Source organism: Bos javanicus, chromosome 25 (genome assembly GCF_032452875.1).
Source record: "Bos javanicus breed banteng chromosome 25, ARS-OSU_banteng_1.0, whole genome shotgun sequence".
Lineage (NCBI taxonomy): Eukaryota > Metazoa > Chordata > Mammalia > Artiodactyla > Bovidae > Bos > Bos javanicus.
The window spans coordinates 1,291,932-1,306,825 of record NC_083892.1 but is presented as its reverse complement, the minus strand read 5'-3'; the positions used below and the strand labels follow the sequence as shown (position 1 = coordinate 1,306,825).

The following is a 14,894-nucleotide window of genomic DNA, read 5'->3' as shown; positions in this document are numbered from 1 at the left end:
TAGAAGAAACAGCAATAATCTCTGCTTCCCAGAAGCCCGGGAGCAGGCTATCCTGCTACAGAACAGCAGGGCGGGCTGCTGTAGTGCTTCCAGGACTTGCTCCCCTCACACGACATACAAGGTACTGCAGGGTTAGGAGTTTGTCTGACAGCCAGGAAAGATTTGCTCTGGGTTTTTCTTAAGACAAAAGTGCCATATTTCCTCCTAAATGCACCTGGGATAGATTTCAACGTGAAAAAAAAGCAACTGGCATTTTCCTTCTCCCATTTGTTTCAAGTGTTTTTTATTCTGTGGCCTTTCTTTGCACATGTTTAGATTCAGCGGTGTGACTGAGCTAAAGATGCTATTAAACTGAAGAGACACCACCAGTAATGAGGCTGTGGTACAGAATGGAGAACAGGACTGATGCAGGAAAGCGAGTGGATCAGCCCATGAAAGGGTTCCAAATATCCCTCCGCCCTGAGCAAGTACTCTACACCCAGGAGACACAGGGGACCCTCAGCTGGCCTCTCTACCTTCTGAAGAATGGGCTGCTCATCACTTGAGTATTCACAATGAAGAAGCAAGACAAAAACAACTGCCTAGAGGCAGGGGCTGTTCAGTCTCACTCTTCAGGGTAGACGAGCCAGCAGAAAGATCCCTGATGACGTCAGTGATGAGGGAAAGGCTTTTCTGAGACTGACCTGGTCTTAATCACAACATACTTCAACACACAAAGGCAGCCACAAGTGCAGACAGAGACAATCACACCTTCCACTGCAAAGGCAGAGGGAGATGCTGGAAGTGGGAGGCTTCTCCACTTGGGTCTTTTGAAAAATCCCAGCCTTGAATGTAACAGTTGCTTATTTGTATACATATATAATTATTTAGGCTGGGAGAAAATGCATCCAACGTCTTAATGCTACATATGACACCATTTTCCCTTATTATGGCAAGCAAACAGTTACAGCTGTCTGGTTGCTAGAGAAGCAGCATTCTCTGAATCATGTCAGCTTCACAGGTGAGAAGAGACAATCCTCGCCTCGGGAACTCACCTCCCCACTGCAGACACTGGCCAGTCAGCTACCCCCACAAGGAGTCTATTCGAGAGACGCAGGTGGGAGGTGCTGCTGAGTAAAGGGTTGACAAAGGCTTATCCAAATCTCCAGAGCTTTCCTCATGCTAGACATCACCAAGTGACAGGTACTGACCTCCCCACCAACCGCCTCGGGGCACCCCCTGATGGATGAACAGCCTGGGTCTCTATGGTCCCCAGCACGGGGCATGCTGCCACTGGGCACTGCCCCCACCATGGGTGCAGTAACGTGACTTGGCATCGCTGGTCCCAGACAGTGGGGAAAGGAGAAAGCTGGTAGTAGCCTAACCTCAGCCCAGCCTACTGTAGATCTAGCAGAGTCAGATGCCCAGAGACAGACCTGATCTTGTTTGGCTCGATAAGATGCTAACTTCAAGAAGCTGATACACTGATCACAAAACACAAGCTAATTTAGAGAGACTGTGGACTCAAATACTGCTGTCTGTCTCCCTTCACAAAGTGGTGCCACGCCCCTTTCTTTCAGACCTCCAGGGGCTTGGGACTCTTCTCAAGAGCCCAGAGTAGCTGCCTACAGAGGCTTTTCCTCTGATGTCTGTGCCCAGATCCAGAGCTGAAAGAGGGAGACCCCTGGCAGGCTGGAGCCCTGGGAAAGCTCGAGAGGCAGGAGGGAGCTGGGAAGGCAGTGTGATCAAGTGGCCCCTCCTCAGGCACATGCAGAGGACCCTCCGCTCTGCCTCGCGTACTGGCTCAACTCGTCTCAAGGGCAAGGGAGGAGCCAGAGGGGCCAGGCTGGCTGGGAAGGCTGCAGGTCCACAGCGAGCTGGGGGGAGGCGAGGGGACAAACACAAACAAGGGTGGGCTGGGCCGGATTCAGGAAGCCACACTGACTGCGGCTGCCAGGTGGAGGGTGGGCAGTGGGTGGGTGGGGAATCCAGCACCACAGCACTGGCGCCTACCCACAAGGGGTGTGCCTGGAGGGCAGTCTGCACCTTGGGCCCACCGAGTCCGAGAAGGCAGAGAAGCCCCGTTAGCTTCACTGGGGAAAACTTGGACACTGGACTCCCTGCTGGTCACCCAAGGCGGCGCAAGGAGCACACCAGAGGGAGGTGGATTCGGCGCACTCTGACTGCGCCTGATGTCTGATCCCTACCTGGACTCCGGAAGGGACAGAAAGAAGGAAGAGAAACAGGAGACCATGAGGCAAAGTGCAAGCAAAGGACTGTATACGTGAATTGGGCATACTCTGCACTGATGTCCACAGGAGGAAGAGAGAACTTCCCCTGCAAAGGGCATCTGTCCAAGACGCCAGGGAGGAAGGTGTCCGAGAGTCAAGGTCATCAGTAAGGTCTAATCTGTAGTCAAAAGAGTGCTCAGGGATCCCCCAGTGAGAGAAACAATGTCTCAGGTCACCAAGAAGAAACCTACAGATGGATGCGGGGAAGAAACCAACTGAGCAGGGACCTGTTCTTCCAATGTCTCCACCGTCTAACTCATTTTAAAATACAAGCAAAACATTTTCTGACCAGCTTAGCAAGAAGTCCACACAGCCCACAGCAAGACATGATTCTCTTCCCTGTCCTGTTGAGTCAGCCAGGACAAAAGCCCAGATGAGGGAAGCACTAGGTAGGACCAGGATTTCTGAAGAGACGGCACTCGCTACACTGCCCAGGACCCTCTGCTGCCCTGTGACCGGAGTGTCCCCTACAGTGTCCGCTGTGTCACGGTGCAGACACCAGGCAGAGCCAGGCCACACCCAGCTGTCCTCCAGCCGCAGAGAGGACCACCGGAGCATGGCAAGGTTTGGCAGAGAAGGCAGCAACAGCCTGGAGCCTCCCTGCAGAGAGCAGGAAGTCACAGCTCCCCAAGCCAGAACAACAAAAGCCAGGCCCAACGCTCCTTCCTTTTGAAAAGAAAACCCCTAAACATCCAACACAACCGCCAAGGTGGAAGTATGGGCACTGTACAGGCCCTGACCCATGCCCCTGCCACGGGTGGCTCAACGCCACAGCCACAGCTGACGCTGCCCCTGCCGGACTCCGCATGTCCTGGCCCGTCTCCTTGGCCGGCAGGACGGGGCTGTGTGCACGTCACACGTCCTGGGTGCAGAAATGCTTCTGCTCAGACTGTCTCCAGGGAGTCCCAACTTGACCTGCGTTTCCTCCCGTCTGAAGACAGTTCCCCCGGACACTTGAGGACCACCAACCCCGTCCACCACCCTCGCAGCCCCCAGCTGCCCCCACCACGAGGCACCGTCACTGGGACAGGTCCGTGACTGGGGGGCCACCTCCCCCGCCGTCAAACAAAGCCTCCCGGCGGCCGGGCTCGGCGATGGACAGCTCCTGGGCCAGGTCGTTGAAGCGGGAGATGTAGTCGACACTGTTCTCGTTCATCATGCACACCAGCTGCGAGTCCACAACCTGCGGGGACGGGGAGGCCTGTCAGCAGGTGGCTGGACACCATGGCCAGACTGCAGTGCATGCCCCTCCATGGTGAGGGTTAGAGTCCCCCCAGGAGCCACATCACAACCACAGGGTCGTCACTGTGAACCTCACTCTGTGAACAAGTGCCACTGCCCGGCAGTCAGGTCAGAGTGGCAGGACCCCACCCACATGAGACTTCTGGGAGGATGGTCAGCGGCCAGAGGGGCAGAGAGGGAGCAGCAGCTTGGTTCTACTCCAAGGCTGCCTGGAGGAGGTGCAAGTGGAGGAGGGAGTTTGCATGGGTGTGTGTGACACAGGCGTTCTGAGGCAGGATGTGCGCAGAAGTGCAGGAGCGAGCTGTGTAAAGACCTGAGGGAAACATGCCTGCAAGAAGGGATAGCAAGTGCACAGGCCCTGTGGGAGCAGCCAGCTGTTTAAGAATCAGCAAAGATGGTGGAGGAGACAGCGAGTGAGGCAGAGAGTGGAGGTGGAGACCCGAGTGTACAGTGGGGCCTCCAGCATCAGGCTGGGGTCCTGTGGGCAGATCTGGTCCCGGCTAGACCGGACAGTCGGCCACACGAGGATGGGGACTCTGACCAGTCTGCTCAGGGCTTGCAGCAGTGCCCGGCCCCAAGAGGCCCCACTTGGCACTCTGCGCAGGGGCCTGGCAAATTTGGGGTGGGGGCCAGTGCTCAGACTCAGGGTGAGGACAGGCGCTCACCTCAGCGACGTCGGCTAGGGACCGGGACACAAAGGAGTCTCTCGAGCTCCCGTCCAGCAGGCTGGGGCCCAGCAGGGAGGTGCCGCTGCTGGTCCCCACAGGGGTGGGCAGCATCTTCCGGCTCTTCTCCGGGGAGATGAAGCTCGCTGCACAGAGGAGGGAGGGGCCTGAGCAGCTGGGCCTGGGCCCCCCAGGCAACTCGGTGCTGCGGCTGGAGGTGTCAGGCCACATCTGCCCTGCTGTGCGTGGGGAGCCCTGCAGGGCCCACCGCAGCCTGGGGGGTTGCTGCGCCCACAGCGAGGCCACCACGCCCACCTCCACACAACTCCAGGCTTGCGATCTCCCTTTGACGTGGGCTCTGCACTGCTCCCTGGGACTTTCTGAGCAGAGAACTTGTGAGAGGACTAGCCCCCAGTGCCACCCAAACCAGAGCCCCTGTCTGTTCTGGGCTGCCAGGTGTCGTGCCCTCCCTGGTGCTGGCCTGGCTTGCCAGGGTCCAGCCTGCCCCGCTCCGAGCCGGGTGCACACCCTGGCCACGCTCTACAAATGCAAAGTGTGCAGGTCCCAGACCTGCCACGGGAGCGCCTCTGGGTAGGAGATGGAAGCTGATGGGTCTTCTAACACCTCCTTCCCAATATCCGAGCACCCAGTGCCGGGGCTGTCCAGATGCCAGCTCTGTGCATCCTGGTGCCCCTAGACTCACCAAACAAGCTGCTGAGTGACGAGTCCGTGGGGTCGCTAGGGCACCACTGGGGGTCGTGGGTGGGAGAGGCGATCCAGTCTGGCTGGGGGCTGCTGGACGGGGAGGGCAGGCTCTTGGAACTGTCGCTGCCATTCAGTTTTGCTGGAGAGAGAGGAACTCCTTCACCTGTCGACCAAAGTTTGGGGTCAGACACCACGTGGGGTGAATGGCTGAGGGAGCACGGCATGTCCAGCTGAGCTGGGAGACCCAGGACCCAACTAGGGCCCCCCAACAGCCGGGACACACACCCATGATCAGACATGGACACGGGCCACAACAGAGGCAGCCCGTGCTAAGGCGGCACCTGAGCCCTCTTGCTGCTGCCGACAGCAGCCCTGCAAGCTGCCTCGTGTCCCCAAGGCCCCAGGGAGGGGAACACACTCAAAGGGGCTGGTCACTGGCCCATGGTGACGTGCTGCCAGCTGCTGACTCAGCTCTGAATCCATGGCTGGCCTTGACCAGCAGGTGCCAACCACACTGCCTTCTGTGGCACCATCTCCGGGAGCTGGGGAGCCAAAGCCCATAGGTACCAGCCCAACGCCTCCTAGAACCTGCCAGCCAACAGGCATCACCCCAGTTCAGAGCCGATGAGATGGCCTGCCTGATCCCCAGGCCAGAGACGCCACGTCAGCCCCTCTGTATCCCAAAGCCCGGGCAGTTACTCCAGACCACCATGGCTCAGGTCCCGCCTGCAAGGGCCTTGTATGCCAGTGCCACCCCCACCAAGGCTGGCGGTGCCTCAAAGATGCAGAGGCTCAACGACCATAAGAAGAGCTGAGCCGGACGACAAGGTGCCTAGAGGCGGCAGTCAGGCGGGAGGTCAGTTCCCTACGGGAACTGAGTCTGGGAGGCTGGCAGAAGCGCCTGTGGCTCACCATACTGGCCGGAGCTGATGGCAATCTCGATGATGGAGTCACTGATGTGTGTGGCGGGCTCTCCCTGCGAGAGCACGTCCTCAGGGGGGCCGGGCAGTGAGATGTCCAGCAGGGCAGAGACGTTAGGCGGGGAGAGCCGGGTGCTGGAGGCCTCCGATGGGGGCAGTGGTGTGGAGAGCCCATTGTGGACAGGGGCCTTGGACAGCTCAGACAAGGAGAGAACGGGGGGGTTCTGTGGAGACAGGTACTGTTGAGACACGATGCAAAAGGCAGCCGTATCGAGGAACGAAAGCCAACCGGGCCCCGCAGAGCAGTGACTGAGGACGAGGACAGCAAGAGAGGCAGAAACCCCACACTCTCCCACCAGGAAACACCCCTGGGGAATCACTGCCCCCAGAAACCCTGGAGGACCACAGAGTTGAGGGGCCAGGCCAATGTGGCCTGGATCTGTTTCCACCCCCAGCTGAGAACTCTTCTCCCTGGCCCAGAAAACTTAAGACCCTGAAGGACTGTGTCTCGATCAGCCAACTTGCAGAGGGAAGTTGGCAGCCTGAGATGGGAGCCATGTGTGCATGATCAAGGCAGGTGCAGGGAGGCACGGCCACCAGGCATCACGGAGAGGGGGAAGTCCAGGACCACGAGCAGGACCACGAGGTGGGACTTGGCGCTCCCTGGGGTATGGGGCAGCTACTCTGCTCAGCAGTCAGCAGTACACTCTACCTGGAAACTGTCGGCCACTGGCTCCTGCCTCGAGGGGACGCTGATGAATGGGTCGCTTGTTGCCTACAGCAACACAAGGAGGACGCCGGTGAGTGCGAGCCAGCCAGTGCCAGGCTGCCGTGGGGAAGCCGCTCCAGCCCATAGCCCCTCACAGGCAGAACACAGACTGAGGGACGGAAGCCGCTCCCGGGGGCAAGACAGCCCGCTGCTTTCAGAGCGCGCCCCCCGCACCGCCCCACACTGAAGACCGTCTGTGAGTCCACAGCCAACTTGCCACAGCAAGAGGTCCAGCTCATGGTACCCAGGCGGGGCTGGCTCTGCGGTCCTAAGGGGCCGCCCGCAGAGCAGGGGGCCAAGGCAGCGCCTGAGTGGCCTAGAGTCCTGGGTTCATCACCCGCTCTGCCTCCATCCATGGCTCGCCCACTGTGCCACGTGGCCTCACTTAGGCCCTGGCCTCCCTGTTCAGTGACCTCCTCCCTCCAGAGCAGAGCTGGAGTCCCATACCACCTCAGCCTGTGGCTGTGACTCTCAGGGACTGGACCCTAACGTGCCACCTCTGGAGCTGGTGGCAGCTTGGAGAAGCCCTCTGCACACACTCACCCCTACGGCGGGGAGTTGGTCTCCATTCTGGTGGGGGCCGGTGGAGTCTGGCCCCGTGACAGCCGCTGTCACCTCATCTGAAGACAGCGGGGCGATGCCGGACAAGCCATCTGTGTCCAGGACTGGCAGGGGGCTCCCAGGGATGATGCCAGCACTTTTAGCTGCTAGGTCGATAGCACCTGGAGAAGGAGCAACATGCAAGCCTCTGCTCCCGTGATACCCGACGCCCACATGGAGGGGACCCCCACATGCAGGCCTTGCGTACACATCAGGCAGAGTCGCAGACTTACTGGCCAGGGGGCCCGTGGCCTGTGGGGGGAGGACCTTGGGCACAATCGGCCGGGACACAGCTGCTTTGGCCAGGGAGGACTGGACGGGCCGGAAGGAGCCTCTCCCTGTGAGGATGTGAGCGGAGGCAGACATATCAGCTGCACAAGCCAACAGCTGCTGGGCGTGCAGCAGGGCTGCACACACTCCCCTTCCCAACCAGTCTCCTGCATGGCCACGGTCCCGACCACAGAGCTGAGCCGAGCTGGAAACCACTGAATGTCTTAACACTTGCCAACTTGAGGAAGTCAGAGGTCACAGAGGGCCCCAATGGGCAGAAAGCACTGTTGCCTATGACAGCGGCATCACTGCGCCTCCTGGGGGCTGCTGAATGGCTATGGTCATGACTGTTGTCCCCAGAGATAGCCCTTTAACGGTGGCTGTTTCCTGAGCTGAGTCACAGACTCCTCTGAGATGGTCAGAGCCTCAGACCTAGGGCCAAAATTCTGTCTCTTCCACCTGGCTCCTTCCTGGCAGGCATTCTGCCATTGAAAAGTAGGTGTGAGAAAAAGCCACTGACTGCTGTCTGGGTCTTGGGAAATGAAGACTGATAGGATAAAGCATGGAATACGTGCTTCACTGAAGGAATCTCACTGCTTAAGATTCACTTCAAAGAGCAGGGGCCCCTCTGAGCTTGGGGGAGCACAGAGCATGAGTCATGCACCCTACAGACTCACGTACCCCACTAAACGCCTGAAGACATCATGGACAGGGTGGACAAGAGACCCTTCTCTAAAGTGACCTGAGCACAGCACCGCATCCAGGGCCATGCGAGCCCACCTGGGGATGAAACTGCCTGCAAACCACTGGTCAGCAGTAAACAGCTGCCTGCCCATACCACTGCCTGGGCCCATTGCCCCCTGCAGCTGCACCCCATGTGTGCGTTGATAGAATGGACCCAGGAAAGCCTGGAAGGTAACTCAGAGAGCTATGGGGACAGACGCCTGTGATTCCCCAAGTCAGGGCTGCGAGGAAAGGAAAGCTTCCTGAGGAGCTGCGGTGCCCACCGGTCACAGAGGAATTCGACAGGATGGAGAAGGAGCAGACGTTGTGGGACTGGTTTTCAGATGGCCTCGGAAGCAGCGTCCTCTGTGGAGGGAAAACAGGCAGAGTGACCACCACCGGCTGCGAGAAGCAGGCTCATCGCTGACGCTGCCGGCTGTCTATGTGAAACGCTGACAGAGTGTGTCAGCCAGGGAGGCTGGAGGCGCGACAGGTCTGGGTACACAGCGGGGCCTCCCTGGGCGCTGCCAGGCGCCTTGAGCCGGTGCGCTGACTGTCCATGAGGTGAGAGGCCCTGGATCCCTGGCCAGCCTTGCACCTCTTTGAAAGGGCCAGGCAGTAGAACCTGCAGGCTCTGGCCGCGTGGTGTCTGTTATGGCTACTTGTGTCCACCCTGGTGCTGTGAAAGCAGCCATGCACAGCAGGGAAATGAGGGACCGGGGCCGTGTGCCAGCGAAACTTTTACAAAAACCGTTAAGTGAAGGAACCACAAATGAAGTGTGATTCCATTTATGTGAAATGCTCAGAACAGGCAGCTCCCAAGAGACAGGAAGTGGCTCCAGGGTTGGGAGGAAGCAGTGCAGGTAACAGGTCGGGGTTCTGTTTGGGGCATGAGGGGGCTGCATAACCCCATGAACATACTAAAACCCTGAACTGTATGCTTTAAATGGGCAGGCTTCCTAAGTATCAATAAAGCCATTGACGAACAACACAAAATAGCCACGGGCAGGCCGCAAGGGTGTCCTGGCTGAGACGCTGGGCTGCAGCGCATCCTCCAAGCCAGGAAGTGTGCTCCCTCATCCAGGGCGGAGGGTCTATGTATTTAACCAAATACACTAAAAATTAAATGCCCCAATGTTATATCAGGGTGCACAAAAAACATGGGGCACTTGGAATACATCTTCCTTTCTAAGGTCTGTGATGCAATCCCTCATTCCTAAATAAATTAATTCCAAAAGAGGAACAGATTTCTGCATCTAGTAAAAGGAGAACCTTGCATTAATTCACAAACATTCATCCATTTCAAAGCCCACAGTTCTTTCAGCATCATCTCCTTCATCTGTCACCTCCACGTAAAAACGCCCCCTTTCTCCTGTGCCTCTCACACCCGGCTCTCCCCTGTGGGTCTGCAGGCCGCATCCACGGGTGCTCCCAGCTTCATGACGACGAGCCCAGGAGAGGTCTGGCCTCTGGCCAACCGGTAAACCTTGCCAACTGCTTCCATTGATGAGTTTATAAATAGATGTTCTGAGAGCCTCAAATATAGTCCAATCTCAGACATTCTTGGAACCCAAATCCCTAGAACTTTCTGTCTTTTCTCTAAGCAGTTTTCATGCTGTGCTGAATCTACCTTTATTTTTAGGTACAGTTACGATCACTGTGACTTCCCTGGTGGCTCAGATAGTAAAGCGTCTGTCTACAATGTGAAAGACCTGGGTTCGATCCCTGGGTTGGGAAGATTCCCTGGAGAAGGAAATGGTAACCCACTCCAGTACTCTTGCCTTGAAAATCCCACAGACGGAGGAGCTTGGGTCAGGCTACTATCCATGGGGTCGCAAAGAGTCGGGCACGACTGAGCAACTACACTTTCTTTCTTTACGGTTGCTGTGACTACTCTATCTGTCCTAATTATTAATAAGGAGGAGGAAAGAACAAGGACTTCCCCACTTCACATGGTAAACCTGAGACCCAGGAGGACACGAGCGTGTTCTGAGCAGCCTGGCCGGCGGGACCGGCCAGCCCTCAAGGAGGCGTGCCGGTGGGCGGGGTGCTGACCTGGACCACCAGCGGCTTCCGCAGGTGCCGGTTCCGCAGCTTCCTGGGCTTTGGCAGGAAGAAGTCCGACTGCATCTGCGGGGAGACAGTGCTGGGCTGAGTGCGCCCTGTCCGCGCTTGGGCGGCCTGGCAGCCGGGGGTGGGGGGCAGGCCCACTTACGCTGATAGAGCTCAGGTGCTGCCGGAATGTCAGCTCTGTCTCCTTGTTGGGAAAGAAGAGCTTTCCATGCCGGCTGTTGGGTGGCAACGTTGTTGGGACAGCAAAAAGGCCACCGTCTGAGTCGCTGCTGCCCGTGCTGGTGGGACTGGCCACCAAGAGGGGCCTCGGAGGGTTTCTCAGACCTAGGGACGGAGAAGGGAGATGACAGCAGTGCTCCCAGAGCAACACCACCAGTGCAGAAGGGCGTCCACCAGGAAGAAAATCAGAAAGGAATTTTTGACGACCCTATCTGCTGTCCGTGAAAGAAATCTCCTGTATACCCATCCGTCCTCTCAGAAGCTGCTTTTCTCCTTCTCTCCCTGAAATTCTGGTCCTCACCAAGTAAGCACATCAGAGCTTTCCTTGACCTCCGCTGACCTCAGTGGAAGGGGAGATGCACCTTCCAAGTCATCCAGTCTAGACCAGAGGTCAGCAAATGCTCTCTGGACACGGCCAGACAAGAAGTCAGCCTTGAGCACATGGTCTCTGCTGAACTCAGCACAAAAGCAGCCACAGACAACCTGTGAGCCAGTGGCAGTGTAAATAAAATAAAACTTTTATTTACAACTTTATTTAAATAAAGTTTACAATAAAACTTTATTTACAACCAGCAAGCTATGGACCATGATCCACTGATCTTCTTGGTCTTAGTCTGATTATACAGAAAAAAGGCCCAAAAATAAAAGGACAAAATATTTATGAACTACTATTTGGGGACTCCAGGCTTCCCACATGGCACGGCAGTAAAGAACACTCAAGAGATGTGGTTTCGATTTCTGGGTCAGATGATCCCCTGAAGGAGGAAATGGTCAACCACTCCAGTATTCTTGCCTAGAAAATGCCATGGACAGAGGAGCCTGGTGGGCTACAGTCCATGGGGTCGCAAAAGTCAGCCATGACTGAGCAACTGAACAACATTTGGGGACTCTGCTCACTGTTTTCATCACAGCCGCTGCTGCAGCTTATTTCATGGAAGAGATGGGTTCCCTTTCTTTGTTCTTTATTTGCAAATCTGTGAGGCTGAATCGACACACACAGTCCAGAGACTGTATCTTCCCAATGCCTGTCAGGATTCTAGAACTGCAGGTGCCTTGGGCCAGAAGCATCCTCAATCAAGGAAAAATGTGGATATTTAAGAGTTCACAGAATCACAAAACTGAAGCCCAGAGAGAAGGTGGAGAAGACCATACAGCCTACCTGCTGGCACCACCCTGGTTCAACTCTGATGAACGTGCCTCTGCCCTGAGGACAATGGGCTCAGAGTCTGTGGCTGCCCCACAGGGGCCACGGCCAGAGAAGGACCAACACCAGGACGGAAACAGAAACATGGACGGCAGGAGAAGGGGCCTGACCCTCCACCAGCGTCGCTCTTTAGAATCGTGCAGAGTGAGCAATGCCAGCCACGACGACGTATTTTTTTTCTAATAAAAACAGCAAGTAAATCGACGCCTTAGGGAAATGGGTTTTGCCTATCCTGGGGTTTTATGTGCCACAAAACCAAATAAGAGACCCTGAACAATTACTTCCCAGACACAACTGTGGACCAGCAGGTAGGCCAGTCTTGCTTTCCAAGATTTGTGTTCAGCTGGTGGGGAATCCCTTCACTGAAAGCCTCACTATTCTATTATTTCAGAGGAAAAGAAAAGCAGCCTTTCTAAGACCCAGAAAGAACCAGCCCTCCTCAGGCTCTAAACCACCAGTTCAGCAGGACAGAGGCTCCTGGTGACCTCAGAAGGCAAGTCCCCCAAGGTGAACACTGGCCGGGGTCCCCCACATCTCCTGTCAGCTCCCACACCCAGTACCCCAGGGCTTTTACGTTGGGCCCTGCTCTCCCCTCCCTGTGAGGCGGTGGTGATTTCTCTACCTGCATGCCATCCACCAGCCTGTGGCCAACACAGTGGAGCCCCAGGCCCCCGTAGGCCCAGTGCCGCATGTGGCCATCCGAGCCTCACCTGAGGAGCAAGGTACGGAGCTGGGCGAGAAGGCCTTGCTGTGGCGGAGGGCAGCCTGGTTTCGGGGGCAGCGCGGGCTGCGGGAGCTGACGGTCACTACTTTTCCTGGCGGCGTCGTTGACTGCTCCTCCTGGGCGGGCCTCACGGAGGCTGTGGAGCCAGTGTTCGTCTCTGGAGCCTGGGACAGAGGCACAGAAATACACTTGAGCGTGGAGGAACAGCAGAGGGTCAGAGGTCACACGCCGTGACACATGGTCAGCGCCCCAGGCCCCCAGGGAAACAGCCGCTGTCCTCTGGGAGCCCTCTGCCTTCACTGCCACGGTGGCACAGACAGGATGTACCCCGCAGTGACAGGAGGGGATGCCGAGCAGCAAGCCACAGGGACTCACCTTCTTAAAGCCTCTTCTGTGAGTCAGAGAAAGGAAACACAAGAGTAATTTCTAAAGCTAAACACAAGCACGGCCAAAGAGCCCTCTGCGGAGTCAAAACCCCCACCTCAGGGGTTTCGTGGGCCTGCCTGAGGCCACGGCTCCTGCCGGCCTGGCTGCCATCAAGTGCCCGGGCCCCCACCACACAGGCACCCCTTCCGCTCACCATGCCTGTGACTTCACCCCCCAGCCCCCAGCACCACTGCTCTCCTGCCAGGAGAGCTGACTCTTCCGGCCCATGTTGGGGCTCTGCTCACTGGCTTCAGCAAGGTCCACCCAGCAGGTTGCCCTTTCCCAGGGCCATCGCAGCCACTGCCCCTCAACCAGGAGCCTGGCGAGGAACTCCAGACCACTCCAACCAGCTACCTCCCAGGGAGCTGCCCACCAGGTCCCCGGGCCACACTCCACCCAGCGCAGCCCCTACCCAGCTCTGCTCCCTGCTCCCCGGCTGTGCCCCCACCGTCCCCCCAGGAAGGCCTTTCCCAAGCACACTGAAACCTGCCCTGTTCCCAGCTCCATGCCACGCTGCCCCCGTACCCATCCAAGGCTCATCCCCATGGCCCACACGCTCAGGCACAGCAGCCTCCCCACAGCCACGCACAGTGCAGCCTGTGTGAGCCCCGCGGGACAGGACAAAGGCCTGTACCACAGGGCACAGTGCCCGCGTGCACCCAACCCTGCTCCAGGGAACCACAGGCCAGCCCCAGACCAGCTCCTCTGGGAGCCCCTGGGCCCGACCACCTGCCCCAAGGCCGATCCCTCCTCTCTGGACCCCACTTACCAGCCGGGGGTTGACCTCAGTGGAGATGAGCTTCAGCAGGCAGCTGAGGAGGCGCTGCTTGTGGAAGGTGGCGGGTTGGGGGCCGGCGTGGGGGCCTGAGGCCTCTGGGCCCAGCACCGCCAGCCAGTCGTACTCCAGCTGCAGCTTGCTGGGCTTGCCCATCATGAGGTAGACTTCAGCCAGCGTGAGGCTCTCAGAGGTCTGCAGGTTCCAGCCCTCCTCGCGCAGCTGCTGGGCCAGCCGGCTGGCCGGGACATCCTTCGGAGGCTTGGCGGCAGGCTGGCCCTGAGGTGGAGGGTCCGAGGGGCTCACCTTCTCCTGAGGCTCCTCCACAGGCGTGTCCAGCAAGTCTTTAGTGCAGACGTCTGGCTGGAACCCGGGGCTGGACTGAGGCTCTGGGCCGGGCAGGCCACGGACAGGGGATGGGGCCCTGGTCCGGGTGAGGTCAGCCCCCTCCACGCTTCGGGCCTCCGGGGACGGCCAGGCTGCGGGCCGCGGGTCCACATGGCGGCCCTGCTCGGGAATGATGAGGTCCTGGCAGGACTTCATGTAGCGGGGGAAGGGGTCCAGCAGGGACAGCTCATCCTCCAGATCCGGGAGCTGGCCGCAGGCACAAGCTGGCGCCCCAGGCTCTCGGGCAGGGCCGTCCCCACCCTCTGCAGCGGCAACCGCTGGGGTCTTCTCAAGTCGTCCCCCAGCATCCTGCAGCCCTGGAGGGAGCCTGTCGGAGGCATCTGGGCTGCTGAAACTTGCGGCAGCCCCCTCCCCAGGGGCACTTTCTGGGGAACTCTCCCCGGAGCTCTGTGAGGCATCGGTGGAGGGAGGAGGCCGCCCCCCAGCCTTGGCCTCGGAAATGGCCCTCGGGCACTTCAGCTGGCCCCTGGCCGTGCCCTGCCCGCTCTGGATGCCCAGGATCTGGGCCGGGGGCAGTGTGTGGGTGTCCTTGGCACTCTGCTTGCACCGGCCACCCTCCTGCCAGTGCACTGTGCAGAAGGCCTTGGAATGCACCACGCGGGCCACGCCTGGCAGCGGTGTCAGCGTGCAGTTCTCTCCCGGGAACAAGTGCAGCGCCACCTTCTCCTGTGTTGGCTCCGAGAATGAGTCCTGCAACTGCCGCTCCTCCAGCGTCTTCCGCTGAGTGCACCGTCAAGGATCCACCTGTGGCAGCTCGTACCCCCAGGCCACGGGGCCTCGGGGAGACAGGCGGGCCACTTCCTTCTGTAGGGGCCCCACACCCATCACCCGCCCTCTGGGCTGGGGACTGCGAAGGACATGAAGATGGAGAGCTGACCTCGGTCATTTCCCTCAACCTGCT

General features: G+C 58.5%; 1 protein-coding gene across 2 annotated transcripts in view; it reads right to left on the bottom strand.

Annotated features, from left to right (window-relative positions):
• Positions 1-292: 292 nt before the first annotated feature.
• Positions 293-14,894, bottom strand: part of CRAMP1 (cramped chromatin regulator homolog 1) — a 44,020-nt gene continuing 29,418 nt past the window's right edge. For both annotated transcript variants that reach the window (XM_061400737.1, XM_061400738.1), the window contains 12 exons: positions 13,580-14,713; positions 12,371-12,548; positions 10,380-10,561; positions 10,220-10,294; positions 8,449-8,530; positions 7,405-7,509; positions 7,115-7,293; positions 6,515-6,577; positions 5,795-6,026; positions 4,881-5,045; positions 4,178-4,323; positions 293-3,453 (listed from right to left, as the gene is read on the bottom strand). In XM_061400737.1, coding sequence (XP_061256721.1) covers positions 3,289-3,453; positions 4,178-4,323; positions 4,881-5,045; positions 5,795-6,026; positions 6,515-6,577; positions 7,115-7,293; positions 7,405-7,509; positions 8,449-8,530; positions 10,220-10,294; positions 10,380-10,561; positions 12,371-12,548; positions 13,580-14,713 — 2,706 coding nt within the window. In that variant the 3' untranslated portion in view covers positions 293-3,288. The remainder of the gene's footprint in view (positions 3,454-4,177; positions 4,324-4,880; positions 5,046-5,794; positions 6,027-6,514; positions 6,578-7,114; positions 7,294-7,404; positions 7,510-8,448; positions 8,531-10,219; positions 10,295-10,379; positions 10,562-12,370; positions 12,549-13,579; positions 14,714-14,894) is intronic.